The sequence below is a fragment of the Gossypium arboreum genome, chromosome 13, assembly GCF_025698485.1.
Source record: "Gossypium arboreum isolate Shixiya-1 chromosome 13, ASM2569848v2, whole genome shotgun sequence".
In the NCBI taxonomy this organism is placed as follows: Eukaryota; Viridiplantae; Streptophyta; class Magnoliopsida; order Malvales; family Malvaceae; genus Gossypium; species Gossypium arboreum.
The window spans coordinates 16,142,315-16,161,270 of NC_069082.1; the positions used below are offsets into that span (position 1 = coordinate 16,142,315).

Genomic DNA, 18,956 nt, shown 5'->3' on the forward strand with positions numbered 1-18,956 from the left:
TGGTTTTTTTAGTGAAATGGTGTGTATGAGGAATAGATAAACACATGGTTTCAGTCCTAGCTTAGTAAGCAAAACGATGCATAGCTTATAACTATTTTGACAACTATTTTCTGATTATTATCTTGTACCCATCATTTGTCCCTATTTGAGCACCAATGAGGCTTAGAGAACGGTTATGAATGAACAGACTAAAATTCTAGCCTTCTCTACTCTTCATCTTCTTCTCTAAAGTTTTCTTCTTCTTCCTCCTTCTCTCTTATCTTCTATTTTCTATGTATTAATTACCAACCTTTTCAAACTATTGCATGAGTTAATTAAGTATTAGTCCTTTTTACTTATAATTTTTTTGAAACAACTATTCAAAGTAAAGAATGAAAATATAAAACATTTACATCATGGATTCTTTTTATTTTTAATCCAAAGTTTCAATCATTTTGATGAATATAAATAATTAATTCAAGTTTATTTTAAATATTAAATTTTTGTTCTTAATTTATATTGATCTTAATACCAACTTTCATAATTTTAAAAGTAAACATTTATATCATTATCATGACTATGTGTTCAAATTTAGTAAAACCCTATATGGTCTCAAATAGACACCTTGTGTATGGTATGAAAGGCTAACTCAGTTCTTTATTGCTTAAGTTTTTTAAAAGGGTTCTGTTAATCTGAGATCAGTATGGTTGGTGAATTGAGCTATTTCCTTAGGTTCCAAATTAAGCAAATGAAAGATGGAGCTTTTATTTCACAAGAAAAGTGTGGTGAAAAAGTTTAAGATGGAAAATGCTAAAGCGGCTAGGACACGTATGATTATTGGTGAGAAACTGTCTAAAGATGAGAAGGGAATGCCTACAAAGACCACTTATAGAAGTATGATTGGTAGTCTCTTATATCTTACTACTAGTAGACCTAATTTATCATTTAGTGTGAGAGTATGTGCTAGATACCAGGAAAGTCCAAGAGAGTTGCATGTTAAAGTCATGAAGAGAATTACTCGATATGTCCATGAAACTACTAATTTGGGAATTTCATTCTCAAAGGATAATGCTATGAGTCTAGTTGGTTATAGTGATACTGACAAGCCTAGTAACATCGATGATAGAAAGAGTACATCAAGTGGTTGTTTCTATATTGGTTTGAACTTGGTGTCATGGTACAGTACGAAGCAAGCTTCAATTTCATTGTCTACCACAGAAGCTGAGTAGATTACTGCAAGGAGTTGTTGTGCTCAACTATAATGGATGAAGCAAATGATGAAGGATTTTAGGGTTGAGTTGGATATGAATCATAACACCAAATCAGTTAAAGACTTAAATAATAGTAAGTGTAGCTAGTATATAAAAGGAAATATGCATTAAAAATCACCGCAAGGGTTCCATTATGCCTCCAATCTCTATACTATTTAGACTATTAAAATCCAATCCTTATTTTTTAAATTTTACATGATTTAGTCCTTTACTTATCAAATTTAATTTTTTCTAAAAAAAAATCTAATTGGTAACACAACTATAACTTTCATTAAATTTGAGTACCTAGTATTTTTAGATTGAAAGGTCCAATTAAAAAAATTAAAGTCCAATTGATATCACATATTCAAATTTAATAGAAATCAGCCAACAATGTTACCAATTGAACTTTTACTTTTTAAATCAACCAAGTGGAAGGACTAAAATCTTGAAATTAAAAGTAAAGAGATTGAATCTCAAAATGTTAAAGAGTAGAGGGATTGGAGAAGACTTAGAGCAAAATTTACTTGCAATTTTCAAAATTAGGCGTTCAAAATGTCGTAAAAAATGCATAAAAATTCTCAACTATTTTTATCAAAAAAATCCCAACGTTTTATAGGCACGAGAAACACTGATAGCCGAGTGTGTTTTGTAAATTTTATAATTTTAATGAATCCTAGTGTAGTATAAATAGCAACATGATGGTGGTTTTCCATGCAGATCAAGCTCGAGTTCCACAATTTGGAATCGTAGCTTGTCTCTCCTATCCTAACAAGGTCCTGTTTGCATCCAACTAGTTGTTTCCAGGACCTAGGCTTTGATAGTTAAAATATCACCATGGGTATTCCTGGTTATAGTTATAGTTGGTTTTTGTTGTTATTTTTTGTCCTAATCCCAACACTAAGAGCTCACATTGCTGAATATGATGAGTATTGGAAAGCACGAGAATTGGAAGCCATTGAGAACCTAAACAAGGCTTATCACCCTAATCCGGAAGAGGTGGTCCGGCATTACAATGACCACTTTGCCAGGACCATGCTTGAGTATAATAGCACCAGAAGGGCATTGAAAGGGAAGAAAAAGGGTCCCTGTAAGATTACCAACCCCGTTGATAGCTGTTGGCGATGTGATCCTAACTGGGTAAAGAACAGAAAGAGGTTGGCCGATTGTGCCCCTGGATTTGCTAGTGGTACTACTGGTGGAAAGGACGGCAAGTTTTACGTGGTCACTGACCCTAGTGATGATAGTGCTAACCCTAAGCCCGGAACTCTACGCCATGCAGTCACCCAGCTCAAGCCACTTTGGATCACTTTCAAAAAATCCATGATCATCAAGCTGGAACAAGAGCTCATTGTTACAAGCGACAAGACCATTGATGCGAGGGGAGCTAATGTACATATTTGCTATGGTGCTGGTATTTTGTCCGTTTGCTAAGAACATCATTATTCATGGCCTCCATATCCATCACATTAAACCCACTACTGGTGGCATCATTAGGGATCTGAAAACCACCTTGGGTTAAGGGCGCGGCGATGGAGATGGGATCTCTCTTTTGGAGCAACCAACATTTGGCTTGACCATCTTTCCTTTATGATTCCTCGATGGTCTTATTGATGTTATTCAGGTTCCACCGCCATTACCATTTCAAAGCGCCATTTCACGACCATAACGAGGCAATCTTACATTCTTTTCTATTTTAAACTAAGCTCGAATAGATTTTTTTTTAGTGACAAAACAATATAATTGAAATGAAAAAATTGTAGGTGCTGTTGTTTGGAGCAAGCGACACTTATGTTGCCGATGAGAAGATGCAGATCACTGTTGCTTTGAATCGCTTTGGTAAAGGATTGGTGGATAGGATGCCTAGGTGTCGATTAGGTTTTTTTCATGTCGTCAACAATGACTACACTCATTGGTTCATGTATGCCATTGGCGGTAGTAGCCACCCTACAATTATCAGCCAAGGTAATAGGTATATTGCGTCAAGCATCTATGTAACTAAGCAAGTGACTAGTAGGGGCTACTTATCACCGGAACAATGGAAGAATTGGAACTGGGTATCACAGGGTGACCACTTCATGAACGGTGCCTATTTTACTACATCCGGTGATCCTAATGCCAGCAAGCTATTCGATGCTGACAAAATGATGTATTTCCAACCCGGTCGATTGGTCCCTAGACTCACAAGGTATGCGGGAACACTCCATTGTAGAATTGGTCGCCCTTGTTAAAAACATTATTTTGATATGCATACATCCTCTCTTTTTGTTATGTACAACATTTGATACCCGTGCATTGTACATTTGGGATTTATTGGGAATGATTATCAGGAAATGTTATTATTTGATTCCACCCTATCTTCTTCTTTTCTACTTTTAATTCATAATTACAAATCTTATCACACGTGTACATGTGAAAACCATAATTTTAACCCAAGACATAAACAAAGACAAGGATAATCTTTCTATTCTAAAAAGAACTCTTGAATGAAAAGAAACTAATCTTAAAGAGAACTATAAACAAATAAAAATAGAAGATCTGTTTTGACATGAAATGGATATATCCATATATCTCTGACTCATCTTTATGAAATGATAAAATATGGCAAAACCTATACCAAAAGTTGGTTCACATAGGAATGGACACAGTAGTGCATGGAAAAGTCCACGTATAATACGAAAAGGAGTTATTCATGTTCAAGCAAGTTTTAACAATAGTTTGACACTAATAAATAATAACACTAATTATCATGGTGTTGTAATCAATTGTAGGTTGGTGTTGGCGGCAAGACAATAAAATATATTAATCTAATATATCTAATATATATTCTATTGTAAGGTTTTCTTGCATTTTTGGAAACCTTAAGTTTTGATTTTAGAATTTGCCATGTATCACCAATCATTTTAAAGTTGTCTAATTAACTAATTTTTTTTAACATTCATCAACAATCATGGACTAAGACCAATAAGTTTCTATAAATTTGGTATGTCCCAACTTATATATTCGCGTACTGGGTTATTTTGAAAAACACATCATTTTGAGAAAAGAAAGAAAGAAAAATTATGAGTGTTCTTGATATAGTAATATTCTCTTATTGCTGCAATTGTATTGGTGATTCCTCCCGGCGTACTTGCATCACCATAAACTAAACTTAGTTTTTTATTACATCATTTAAAATGGACAGATCAAGTATATATATATATATAAGGTGGTGTATGAGTTTGATTGCTTTAAGGCTGAACGAGAGTTGAGAATCCATCCAAGGCCCTTAATATTGTTGAAAGATTTGTTTCAAGAATTTTACTTGGCAGGTTTGAGCTTCCACAAATGACTTGTTACTTTTACTAATATAGAGTTAAATATTAAAGAAAACAAACTTGCAAAGCCCACAGTACATAGGATTAATAATTTGGTGTGGATAAACACTCATACAATATGGGTGTGGATAAACATAGGGATTGCAAGAAAGAAGGAATTGTTGCAGGTATGCTATACCAAAACTTAAACCCTTTCTCCACACGGGTTATTCAACAGGCACTGCCTTTTAGCAACAAAGCCTTAATTCCAGAGACATATCCTATCCACAACCATATTGTTATCTTTTGATCAGAATTTCAATATTTCTGATGTGCAGGATCCAACATATGGCAAGCACAGAGCATATTATATTGTAATTCTTTGTAAACTCATTTAAAGTTTTCTAGGAAGAAGATGATTTAGAGAAACACAAAGAATTTAGAAAGCCATAGGTGAAGGAAACACGCTAGGATTTTTTTAGAGAACTCGTTATATCTTACAAAGAGAAACACATCTTCCTTTTATAGCTGAATGAGATGTGATACAACAAAATATTAAACAGTACATTGGATAGATATTAGACATTAAAGCATATAAATAGTACATAAAGTAAAAATAGTACTGATATTAGACATTATTTGACACAAAGTAAATTACTTTAATTATTAAAGCAAGATTCCTGATAAGTGGTCTTTCAGCTGTTTGTATTTGAATGGGGAAGTTGAGCTCTATCCATGGAATCTTCACTGCAGCAGGTCATTTCTTCATCTCTTTCTTTTTCATTATGTAGCTCCATCTTAGCAAGACTGATTTGATTGTATTACCATGTGTAGTCTTAAGACCATTCTGTGGGATCAGGAATCCCTTCATGATATTCTCGGAAAGCTTTTAAGACCTCGTTATGATAAGGTGTGTATGTCCTTAGCCAGGTGTCCCATGGTGCATCAATATCTGGAGGTGGTCATATCTCAAATGGAATAATCCTATTGAGCTGGCAGAGAAACTTTTGTAACTCCCGATATTGAACATCATTTTTGAAGGTTTCATTTTCAAGAGTTTTATGAATCCAAGAGGTAGGAAAAGAATTGAGCTGAGTTGCTTTTCCATATTTGACAAAATATTAAAGTTTGTAGAAGATTATAATCATATAACTTCCATAATTACCTCTTGCCTGATTGCAATGTTGCTCAATTATCTGAAGCCATTGTGGGAGAGGATGAAACCAGCTAAGGAAAGTAAAGAAATTTTGTTGTTCTGGTTCAATATTTCCTCTGATGGCTTTTTCCAAGTAATAAAGGAGATCAGGGATGTTGAACTATATGGCAATATCGTAGAGATGAGTAAAGTACCATAAAAACCATTTTAATTCATCTGGTTGTTCAACAAACTCAAACCTAATTGGGTGTATGAAAGGATAATCTGGATGGATACCCCAAGGTTTAAGAATAAGTCCTCCAAAATTCTTGAAAACTTGAATCCGATATTCGAACATCATGTCTCTAGCTTTTTGATGAAAACAATTCTTTTCCACAAAAGTATAAACTTCTGGTGGATATTCAGGGTGGAGATTGGGAGTGACGGTATAAGGGGTAGGAAAGGAGGATGATGAGGAATAAGGCCTGTACATCATGATTGGTCTAGGCCAAAAAACTCTTTTATAAGCAAAGACTTCTGGGTTTTCTTTGGATCTGGAAAGTAAATCAGTAAGAACATTTTGCTTTTCTGATATATGTTTAACATCAAATTTAAACTGAGAAAACCATTCTGCCCATCTCAAGAGTTGTGAATGAGGAACTGTTTTCTGTTTAAAATTGAGCATTTTCGTAAATGAAGACATCCATTTCTACCAGAAAATAGTATCTCAGAAGGTGAAATTTGAATTTTTCCATACCTTTCCTGACTGCAAGGATTTCTTTGAATGTGGAGTGGTAATGAACTTCTGCTTTTGAAAATCTTCCACTCTTGTATCCTTAGAGTTGTTTCTTTCCATTTCTTTTTTCAAGCAAAATTGCTCCCCAGTATTTGTCACTAGCATCTGTTTGTAGGATTCTCTCTCCATCTGAGGGGATTTGAAGTGGAGGTAAATTCTGGGTAATTTCTTTCATCCTTTGAAGGGCTTTTGTCTGAGAGGAAGACCATGGAGGAGGGTCTTTTTTTAGCATATTTTTCAGGGGGTTAATATACATAGAATTTTTAGGAATAAAATCTCTAAGATAATTAACAATACCGATGAATTGTTGAACTTGTTTGAAAGACAAATCTTTTGATGGGAATTTGAGAATCTCTTGAGCAATGTGTTGTCCTGGAGAATATTTTCCTTCTTTGATGTCCATTCCTAGAAACTGGATCTCTGATTTGTTGATTTACATTTTTCTTTCTGACAACATTATCCCATATTTGAAAATAAGGGATTTGAAATCTTCAAGGAGTCGTGCATAAGAATCTTCATCCTTGCTGTAGTGTAGGATATCATCAATGTATTTATTTAAGAATTCAGAATGAGATTCTACACATGATTGGGCTTTTAATTCCTTGATAGTGTGAAGGATTTTTTCAGATTGGATGAAAAAAAGTTTTGGAATTTTGACAAAGGGTTGGAAAAGATTTTTGTATCTTACTCCTTCAGGGAGTATTCTAAGGTGCTGGGCTTTTTTGTAGAGGTCAAAACCTACTATGTAACACCCCGTACCCGAGACCGTTGTCGGAAACGATCACGAGGTGCTAACAGACATAATTCATGTATGTTCACAGTCCATTTTAAAAATTTCCAGACAGCTGGCTAACTGCATCACTGTCACCTTAAAAATCATATCTTGAGTTCCAAAACTCGAACATCAGTTTCGTAATTTTTTCCTGAAACTAGACTCATATATCCATCCACAAATTTTTTTCTAGAATTTTTTGTCGAGCCAATTACTACAGTTTATTAGTTAAAGTCTCCCCTGTTACAGGGTTCGACTACACTGACCTTTCTGCATTGCAACTTAGATAACTTATTATACAGGGCTTCAATACTGATGCCGTTTGTTTCTAATGAAACTAGACTCAAAAAAGGAATCTATACATATATGGAATGACTTTTAATTATCTATGGTTAATTTATAATGAATTTCCAAAGTCAGATCAGGGGATCCAGAAATCACTCTGGTCCTGTCCCACGAAAACTTAAATATCTCTTAAAATACGACTCATATGACCGTTTCGTTTCTTCCATATGGAAGTATATTCATCAAGGTTCGATTACATAATTTATTCACTATTTAATTCCATTTCTACTATTTTTAGTAATTTTTCAAATTCACACCACTGCTGCTGTCAGCATCTGCCTTTAAGGTAGACTTTACCTATTACATAGTTTCCATGATTCAACTAACCCTTTAGCATATATAGCACATAGTATGATCGTGATTAACCATTCCAATGGCCAATCATTGCCAAGCATATCCACACCTCTCAATAACCATATACATACAAAATGATTATAACATTATGCTCAAAATATATATAAGCCATTTTCGCATGGCTATCCAAATTTGTACAATATCGAAAGGTACATGACCAACATCAAAAGGGTAGTCCTATACATGCCATTTCAAAGTTCAACCAAAAGTGTACCAAAAGGGGCTTTGATAGTGTGGACGACTTCGACTTCGACAATCCCGAGTCCGATAGCTGACGAACCAAAATCTATAAAACAGAGAATCAAAGAAACGGAGTAAGCATTTAATGCTTAGTAAGTTTTGAGCCATGAAATTAGACAACTAAAGTATAACATTCGTATGGCTAAACGGATAATTTCATATGCACAAATTCTCAATATCATACTTACTTCACATTACCGACCCTTATATTCATACACAAAAGATCAATTTAGCCAAAGGCCGGTAGCTCATTTATCGACTGAGCGAATACTATTTGTAAGGAATCAACCAATTCAATGCAAATACGAAACATACCTCATCGCTGGGATTTTACGAGCGTATTAATTGAAATTATTACAGCAAGATCGCTCATTCCCAAGCCAGGTACCTTCGGGATTTAACCGGATATAGCTACTCGCTCGAATGCCTTCGGGACATAGCCCGGATGTAGTAACTCGCACAAATGCCTTCGTGACTTAGCCCGGATATAGTAACTCGCACAAATGCCTTCGGGACTTAACCCGGATATAGTAACTCGCACAAATGCCTTCGGGACTTAGCCCGGAACTAGTCACTAGCGCAAATGCCTTCGGGACTTAGCCCGGTTATCATCCGAATATTCACGCACATATCAATAAATCATGACACATTTATATCTCATTTTCATAATTAGAGTTCAAACACAAGTCACGTATTAAGCATTAACATTTTCAGCTCAAAAGCTACATACAAAGGGCATGATTTTGATTTGCTTATAACATAATCTAATCGAATCATAATCTAAGTTTCATTACTCGAAAACTTACCTCGGATGTTGTCGAACGATTTCGGCGGCTATTCGATCACTTTTTCCTTTCCCTTATCCAACTTTGGTCCTCTAAGCTCTTGAGCTAATTCAAACAAATTTAACTTATTAAAGTCTCATTATGCTAGCTTATGGCCGAATATGACAAGGAGTTTGATAGGTCATATGGCCACTTTTAGCTCAAATACAAAATGGTCATACGCATTTTTAATCACATTGAGTATTTTAATACAATTAATCTAACATTTCCTCATGTGCACCTTTATGACCGAAAACACACATCATTAACCTAATATCAATTACTAAGCACTTTAGCAATTTCTCCTTGAGCCGATTATCCAAGTCAAGATAGATTCATCATCATGCTTACCTATAACCGAACACATGCAACACCAATCCATCTATTCATTCATGCGTGCATCTTATTCAAGCATGTATATCAACAATCGAATTCATCATATAAATGACTATGAATTTACTCAAACAATCTCAATACCACACATGGTGCTCAAGCCCTTTTTCAATTTCAAAACTCGACTAGTACAACTATATACACTAGTAAATCAAACACTAACAATTGCACTTCACCTTACTACCATTTCTCATCCAAATAACGTGAACAACAACCATATTTCTCTTCTACTTCCTACCATGGCCGAATGCATCAAAACACCATACCATTTCAATTTTGGTCATGGTTAAACAAAGAACTTAATGTCTAACTCAAAAATGCTAATAAGAAAATTCAAAAGTCCTCAATCCACCCTCACATGTATCCTTACAAAGCTTCACTTTTAGCATGCAAATGACATCAACACCAATCCACCATAGCCGAATATCATCTCCATGACATAGCAAAGATTTGAACCATGGGCTAGGTAGAACTCAAGCTAACAACTAAAAGCATGCATGAATCTCATGGAACAACATCAACATTCCTTAACCTAGATACAAGTATGGCGAACCTCTTCCTAATCCTCTTCCAGTTTAACATGAAGCAAGAGAGCACCTTCCTTCTTCCTTCCTCCTTAGAACTTTCGGCCAAAAATGTAAAAGGATGGACACTTTTTTTCTTTGTTTTCATCATTTTCCTTCCATTATTTTATTACTATGCTCCTTATTTTATCATTCCTCCCATGAAACACCAACATAACATGTTTATGACATGTTTTGCCCATCACACTTTGTCCACCCTATTTGTCATGGCGGCCACTACTAATTAGGGGAAATTGACATGCAAGTCCACCCTTTTATTACATGCACTAATAGATCCTTATGTTTTGACCTACCACATTTTAAAAGTGTCACACATAAGTCCTATTGACTAAATTCACATGCAATTTACTAAATCGAAGCTTAAAACTTTCACACATTCATATTCACATATTTTAGACAATAAATATCATATTCAAATAATTTGGTGACTCGGTTTAGCGGTCCCGAAACCGCTTTCCGACTAGGGTCACTTTAAGGCTGTCACAACTGTCCCCCACTTAAGAAATTTTCGTCCCCGAAAATCTTACCGGTAACTAGGTTTGGGTATCGTTCTTTCATGGTGTTCTCGGGTTCCCAAGTAGCTTCTTCCATCCCGTGTTTGAGCCATAACACTTTTACTAAAGGAACCTTTTTGTTTCGCAACTCTTTCACTTCACGAGCTAGGATACGAATTGGTTCTTCTTCATAACTCATATCAGCTTGAATTTCAACCTCGGAGGGACTTATTATGTGCGAAGGATCAGATCTGTAACGTTGAAGCATCGAAACATGAAAGACGTCGTGAATCTTTTCAAGTTCAGGGGCAAAATCAATCTATACGCCGATCGACCAACTCGTTCGGAGATTTCAGACGCCCAATGAATCTCGGACTCAACTTGCCCTTACGTACCAAATCGAGTATCTTTTCCAAGGCGAAACTTTAAGAAACACTTTATCTCCCACCGATATTCAATGTCTTTTCGTTTCAAATCCGCATACGATTTACGACGATTTGTGGCGCCTTCGACTTTCACGGATTACTTTTACTTTTCTTCAGCATCTTTAATCAAATCAACTTCGAAAATTTTACTTTCACCGAGCTCGGTCCAAAACAATGGTGTACGGCATTTACGATCGCATAAAGCCTCGTAAGGTGCCATCTTAATACTTGATTGAAAACCTGTTGTTGTAAGCGAATTCAATCAAAGGTAAATATCGCTCCCATGAACCATTAAACTCGAGGATGCAACATCTCAACATATCCTCAAGTATCTGAATTATCCGCTCGGATTGACCATCGGTTTGGGGATGAAAAGCGGTGCTAAAATGCAACTTGGTACCCAAAGCTTCTTGCAATTTCTTCCAAAATTGTGAGGTGAATCTCAGATCTCTATCCGACACAATCGAAGTAGGTACCCCGTGTAATCTCACAATCTGAGAAACATACAATTCAGCTAGTTTATCCATTGAAAAATCCGTGCGTACGGGGATAAAGTGAGCTGACTTAGTCAGTCTATCAACAACAACCCAAATCGCATCTTTCTTACTTGTCGACACCGGCAACCCGGATACAAAATCCATCGTGACTCGATCCCATTTCCATTTAGGTATCATGATCTATGAAGTAAACCAAGAGGGACTTGATGTTCGCCTTCACTTGCGACATACTAAGCACTTCGAGACAAAATCGAAATGTCTCGTTTCATACCATGCCACCAAAATCGACGCCTTAGGTCGTTGTACAATTTCGTACTCCGGGTGAATTGACATTCGGCTACAATGAGCTTCGCTCGAATCATCGAAATAAGTTCGAATTTCTTGGAACACACAAACGATTTCGAACCTCAAACAATCGTCATCATTAACTTGAAACTCGATTCCATATTCGGAACACATTCAGCCCGTTTTGCAACCAATTCATCATCGACTTTCTGAGCTTCACGAATTTGATGAATCAACAATGGTTTGGCCTTTAATTTCGCCACTAACACATTGTCGGATAGAACGGACAAGTGTACATTCATCGTCGTAAAGCAAGCAAAGGATTTATGACTTAAGGCATCCGCAACCACATTAGCCTTTCCCGGGTGATAGTCAATGACAAGTTCATAATCCTTCAACAACTCGAGCCAACGTCTTTGTCGCAGATTTAAGTCTCTTTGACTCATCAAATATTTGAGACTTTTGTGATCCGAAAATACATGGCACTTCTCACCAAATAAGTAATGTCGCCATATTTTCAAAGCGAATACGATGGCAGCTAATTAGAGATCATGGGTCGGATAATTTTTCTCGTATGGCTTCAATTGTCTCGACGCATAGGCCACAACTCGACCTTCTTGCATCAATACGCAGCCCAACCCAAGTAGGGAGGCATCACTATAAATGACAAACTCTTTGCCTGATTCGGGCTGCACTAGAATTGGAGCTTCAGTCAAATAAGTTTTCAGTTGATCAAAACTTTTCTGACATTTTTCCGTCCATTTGAACTTAACATCTTTTTGAAGTAGCTTCGTCATTGGTATGGCTATCATCGAGAAACCTTTTACAAACCGTCGGTAGTGTAAGCAAGTCCCAAAAGCTCCAAACCTCAATAATATTTCTGAGGCTTCCAGCTAAGTATGGCTGAAATTTTGTTCGGATCAACTTGAATACCCGATACGGATACCACATGACCCAAGAAGCTAACCTCTCTTAACCGTAACTCACACTTCATCGAACTTAGCATATAACCGCTTATCCCGTAAAATTCGCAACACTAATCTCGTGTGCTCAAAGATGTTCGCTCTCATCTCTTGAATAGACCAAGATGTCATCAATGAACACAACTACTAACCGGTCCAAATACTATCTGAAGATCTGATTCATCAAATCCATAAATACCGCAGGGGCATTAGTGAGCCCAAACGGCATCACTAAGAACTCGTAGTGACCGTATCTCGTTCTGAAAGCAGTTTTGGGTATATCCGAATCTCGAATTCGCAACTGATAATAACCCGATCTCAAATCTATCTTTGAAAACACCGAGGCTCCCTTTAGTTGATCAAACAAATCATCAATGCGCGGTATCGGATATTTATTCTTTATTGTCACCTTATTCAATTGACGATAGTCGATGCACAACCTCATGGTTCCGTCCTTCTTTTTCACAAACAATACTGGTGCACCCCAAGGTGAGAAACTTGGTCGAGCGAAACCTCTATCCGTCAACTCTTGCAACTGAGCTTTCAACTCTTTTAACTCGGTTGGTGCCATACGATATGGAGCTATCGAAATCGGTGTAGTCCCAGGTACAAGCTCAATACCAAACTCTACCTCCCGAGCAGTGGTAAACCGGTAATTCTTCGGAAAAACATCCGGTATTCACAAACCACCGCACGATTCAGGCTTCTTTTCTAACTCTTTGTCATCAAGTACATATGCAAGGTATGCTTCACACCCTCTCTTACATTTTCGAGCCAAGATCGGCGATATTACGGTGGCAACCTATTCAAGTCGAAGAGACTCGACTCGGATTATCTTGTTATTTACACACCTCAAATCGATGGTTTTCTTTTGCAATTTACAATTGCATCATGTACGGTCAACCAATCCATACCGAGGATAACATCAAATTTGTCAAACGGTAAAAGCATCAAATCGGCCAGAAAACAGGAACCTCAGATTACTAGGGGACATTTCTTGCATACTTTGTCGACAAGCATGTAACGACCCAAGGGATTTGACACCCGAATTACAAACTCAGTAGACTCAACAGGTAGAGTCTTACTGGATGCTAAGGTTTCACATATATAAGAATGAGTAGAACCAGGGTCAATCAAAGCAATCACATTAGTATCAAAGAGAGTAAAAGTACCGGTAATAACATCTAGCGAGGAAGCATCCTCGCGTGCGCGTATAGCGTAAGCTCTAGCAGGAGCACGAGCCTCAGATTTGGTTGTAGCATCTCTAGATCCTCTCTGACCGCCACTAGCATTGCCCGTATTCCTAGATGGTCTACCTCGAGCAGTAGTAGCACCCGGTTTCCCACTCTGAGTTACATTCTGTTCAGACAACCTCGGGCAATCTTTAATAAAGTGGTCAACTTATCCGCACTTGTAACAGGAGCGGTCATGGAATCTACAACTCCCCGAATGCCATTTACCACAATACTGACTGTAACACCCCTATCCCGTAACCATCGCCGGAATAAGTAAGGGGCATTACCGGACTTCTAACTCATGACAGAACGGTAAAACTTTTTTTTTTCATTTATTTGGATAAACACTAAACTTAGTTAGGGATAAAATGTAAACTTCTATAAGTAAACATCCAAAAGATGCCATTTTCATATGGCTTATATATAATAGTCAAAATATCATTCTACTATATTGTCTATGTAACACCCCTAACTCGTGACCGACGCCGGTGTCGGACACGAGGGGTTAACGAGACAAATCCTCTTAAAGTACCGACCAATTTGGCATTTCTGGACAGGCTGGAAAACTGCATCACCGTCGCCTTAAAATCATATCTCGAGTTCCAAAACTCGGAAACTGGTTTCGTAAATTTTCCTGAATTTAGACTCATATAACCATCCATGGATTTATTTTTAGAATTTTGGTTGGGCCAATTGGTACAGTTTATTAGTTAAAGTCACCCATGTTACAGGGATCTACTGCTCTGACCTCCGCGCATTACAACTTGAATATCTTTCTGTACAGGGATTTAATACTGGTGCCGTTTGTTTCTAATGAAACTAGACTCAAAATGGAATCTGTACATATAAGGCATGACTCCTAATTCTTTCTGGATAATTTATGGTAAATTTTCAAAGTCGCGACAGGGGACCCAGAAATCGTTCTGGCCCTGTCTCACGAGAACTTTAATATCTCCCAGTATACTGCTCATATAGTCGTTTCGTTTCGTCCATATAAAAATAGATTCATCAAGGATCAGTTCCATAATTTACTCACTATTTAATTCTACTTATACTATTTTTAGTGATTTTTCAATCTCACCTCACTGATGCTGTCCGCAACAGTTACTGCAGTAGACTATGCCAATTTCATGAATTTTTCCTTGGCCTTAATCATCCATCATACATGACACAAATTATGGCCACCTTAACAAAATTTGAGTTTCTAAGACTCGTGGCTATAGGTTCTAGCATCCCACTCGACGACCACATAGGCCATTTTCACATGGCTTAAAGTTTACAACCCACAATTCGACAAAATATAATAGCCTATACATGCCAAATGTTCTTCAACAACAAAAACAATACCACAAGATTTCAGCCGGTGTGATGACTTCAACGACGGTTCCGAGCACGCAACAATACGAGTCCAAGAGACCTAAAATGGGTGACAAGAAAACACCGAGTGAGTTTACAACTCAGTAAGTCATAAGCATTCGTCAATCCATCGATAAAGTTACTACTACATGTACAACAAATGAGGCTAGGTACTCGTCCATATCGAATCTATACCATAATACCTCGGACCTTTTGGTCCAATCTGCACCAATTCATACATCCACATTTCATATTCTACACAACAAGATAATCAAGCATTTTACACATTAACTCATTTTCCAGCACAACCATACAATTTCAATCATCACATAGATTTAAGGCTTACCAAATTCAACCCCAAGCATGAACGTATTACCTATTCGTCATGAGCTCAAGGTACTTACCCGATCTGCTGTCCATACTCACTCGATGGAGACACACCTCCATATAATTGTTCGATTGGAGATATTTATATATATATAGAGTACGCACACACAGTGCTTAATACTCGATTTCGCACACTTAGTGCCATGCGATTTAGGCCCACACACAAGTGCCATGCCCTTCGAGCTTGCACACTTAGTGCCATATATTTCCAGCATGCACACTTAGTGCCATATATTTCCAGCACGCACACTTAGTGCCAATCTCGTCACCGTACACACGTATTGTTCAAGACACTTAGTGCCGAAAGCAAACTTTCTACACATTTCACTATTTCTTTTACATTCAACAATTGTCATCACTCCATACACATACATTTTCATTTATATATATATATCATCCCATTAAACACAATTGCATAAATTTTACAATCATTTAAGCAATATCAAATACGTGCTTAATGACTTACCTCGTGTTGGGTAAAATAGTTCCAAGTCGGCTACTCGATGACCTTCGTCTTTCCCTTGCTTGATTCTCCTTCTTTAACTCCTTGAGCTTAATCAATAAATCACTAGTTTAACCATCTTGCTAAACATTCATAATTCAACTACACATGCATATGTATGCTTGTATATTCGCAACCATTCTTACTAATCGTCCATTTGGTCGATTATACACCTAACCGAATATGCACCAAAACTTGATTCAACATTACCTACATACTCACTTTAATGGCGAATATATATATATATGTACAATGTCAACTAACATCTTTTAATCACCTAATTTCATCTCATGAACATTTAATCAAATTTTCCCAATCTAGCATATTTTCACATCCATTTGTAACATCATGTACAAACACATATACACATATATCAAAACACAAATTTTTACCTATCATGCAACAAGCATAAATCGCACTTATGAGCATGCCATGGCGAATACATCCCACACCATCCCCTTTCAATTTTTGGTCATGGTTAAACAAAGAAAACTCCATGTCTTACTCAAGAATGCTAAAAGAAATTTCAAGAGTAGTCAATCCATCATTACATGTATCATCAACAAGCTTCACATTTAGCATGCAATGGCTTTAACACAATATCAACCTTGGCCAAATACCATTTCCATGGCATAACAAGGATTTGAACCATGGGCTAACATGAACATCAAGTTAGCAACTAAAACATGCATGAATCTCATGACACAACCTCAAACATACCTTAATCTTGACACAAGTATGACCAAATCTCCTTCTAGTTCTCTTCTAAACCAAGCATGAAGCAAAAATCCTTCCTTTTTCCCTTAGTATTTTCAGCCAAGATTTTGAGAATGGATGAACAATTTTTTCCTTTCTTTTCCTCTACTCACGGCAACAAAGGGGGGCATCCATGCTCATTTTTTTTCATTTCTTTATTTTTTCTACATAATCCACTAACTAAACATGTTGGAAACATGTTCCTTGCCCATATTCTTGTCATGGCCGGCCACTCACCTTAGGAAGTGGGTTATTTGACATGCAAGGACAACTATTTTCCCACATGTATTAATAGGCCACCTTACAATTGCCTAGCACATTTCTAAATTTTCTCACATAAGTCCTATTTGATAAAAATTCACTTAATATTAACAAAATCCAAACACGAAATTTTCACACATGCATATATACATATAATGAGCATCAATTATGATGGTTAATTATTATTATGACTCGGTTTGGTGGTCCGAAACCACTTTCCGACTAGGGTCGATTTAGGGATGTCACAACTCTCCCCACTTAGAAATTTTCGTCCCGAAAATCTTACCGTAAATAGGCTCGGTATCGCTCTTTCATAGAGTCCTCAAGTTCCCAAGTGGCTTCTTCCATTCGTGTTTATGCCACAACACCTTCACTAACGGGATTTTCCTATTGCGCAACTCTTTTACTTCACGCCTCATAATGCGAACGGTTCCTCTTCATAGCTCAAATTAGGTGAATCTCAATCTCGGATGGAGCAATTACGTGCGATGGATCAGACCTATATCGTCAAGCATCGAGACATGAAAACGCCGTGAATCCTTTCGAGCTCGGGGCAAAATTAATCGATATCGATCGGCCCAACTCGTTCGGATACTTCATATGGCCCGATAAACCTCGGACTCAATTTGCCCTTACGACCAAATCTAAGCACCTTCTTCCAAGGTGAAACTTTGAGAAAGACCTTGTCTCCAACGATATTCAATATCTTTTCTTTTCAAACCGCATACGACTTTTGGCGATCCAAGCGCTTTCAAACTTTCACGAATTACTCGAACTTTTGCTCGGCATCCTTAACCAAATCAACCTCAAGAATTTACCTTCACTAAGTTCGGTCCGAATAATGGGGTACGGCATTTACGATCGTATAAAGCCTCGTAAGGCGCCATCTTAATACTTGATTGAAAGCTATTGTTGTAGGCGAATTCAATCAAAGGTAAATACCGTTCCCATGAACCACTAAACTCAAGGATGCAACATCTCAACATATCCTCGAGTATTTGAATTATCCGTTCGGATTGACCATCGGTTTGGGGATGAAAAGCGGTGCTAAAATGCAGCTTGGTACCCAAAGCATCTTGCAATTTCTTCCAAAATCGCGACGTAAATCTTGGGTCTCTATCCGACACGATAGAAATAGGCACCCGTGTAATCTCACAATCGAGAAACGTACAATTCCGCTAATTTGTCCATTGAAAAATCCGTGCGACGGGGATAAAGTGAGCCGACTTAGTTAGTCTATCGACAACGACCCAAATCGCATCCTTCTTACTCATCGACAATGGCGGTCCGGATACAAAGTCCATTGTGACTCGATCCCATTTCCATTCGGGTATCATGATCGGTGAAGTAATCCCGATGGCACTTGATGTTCCGCTTTCACTTGTTGACATATCGACACCTTGAAACAAATTGAAATGTCTCGTTTCATACTGGGCCACCAAAATTGGCGTTTGGTCATTGTACATTTTAGTACTACCGGGTGGATTGACATTCGACTACAATGGGCTTCATTTAGAATTATCGAAATAAGTTCAATTCTTTGGAACACACAGACGACTTCGAACCTTAAACAATCGTCATCATCAATTTGAAACTCGATTCCTTGCTCGTAACACACTCAGCCCATTTTGCAAGCAACTCCTCATCAACTTTCGAGCTTCCCGAATTTGATGAGCCAACAATGGTTTGGCCTTCAATTCGCTACTAACACATTGTCGGGTAGAATAGACAAGTGTACATTCATCGTCGTAAAGCAAGCGGTGATTTCCGACTTAAGGCATCCGCAACCACATTGGCCTTTCCGGTGATAATCAATAACGAGTTCATA

The 18,956-nt window shown here is 37.3% G+C and overlaps 1 protein-coding gene and 1 pseudogene across 1 annotated transcript; both read left to right on the plus strand.

The window, feature by feature from the left end:
• The first annotated feature begins 734 nt into the window (after positions 1-734).
• Positions 735-1,208, plus strand: LOC128286790 (secreted RxLR effector protein 161-like). Its single transcript, XM_053024504.1, has one exon. It carries the CDS (start codon positions 735-737, stop codon positions 1,206-1,208), a length of 474 nt encoding a protein of 157 aa, XP_052880464.1.
• Positions 1,209-1,869: 661 nt separating this feature from the next.
• On the plus strand, positions 1,870-3,581 carry LOC108479606 (probable pectate lyase P59; annotated as a pseudogene).
• Positions 3,582-18,956: the final 15,375 nt, after the last annotated feature.

Excerpts from the sequence above, each read along its gene's own strand:
- LOC128286790 (XM_053024504.1), top strand. The coding sequence starts at position 735 with ATGGAGCTTTTATTTCACAAGAAAAGTGTGGTGAAAAAGTTTAAGATG.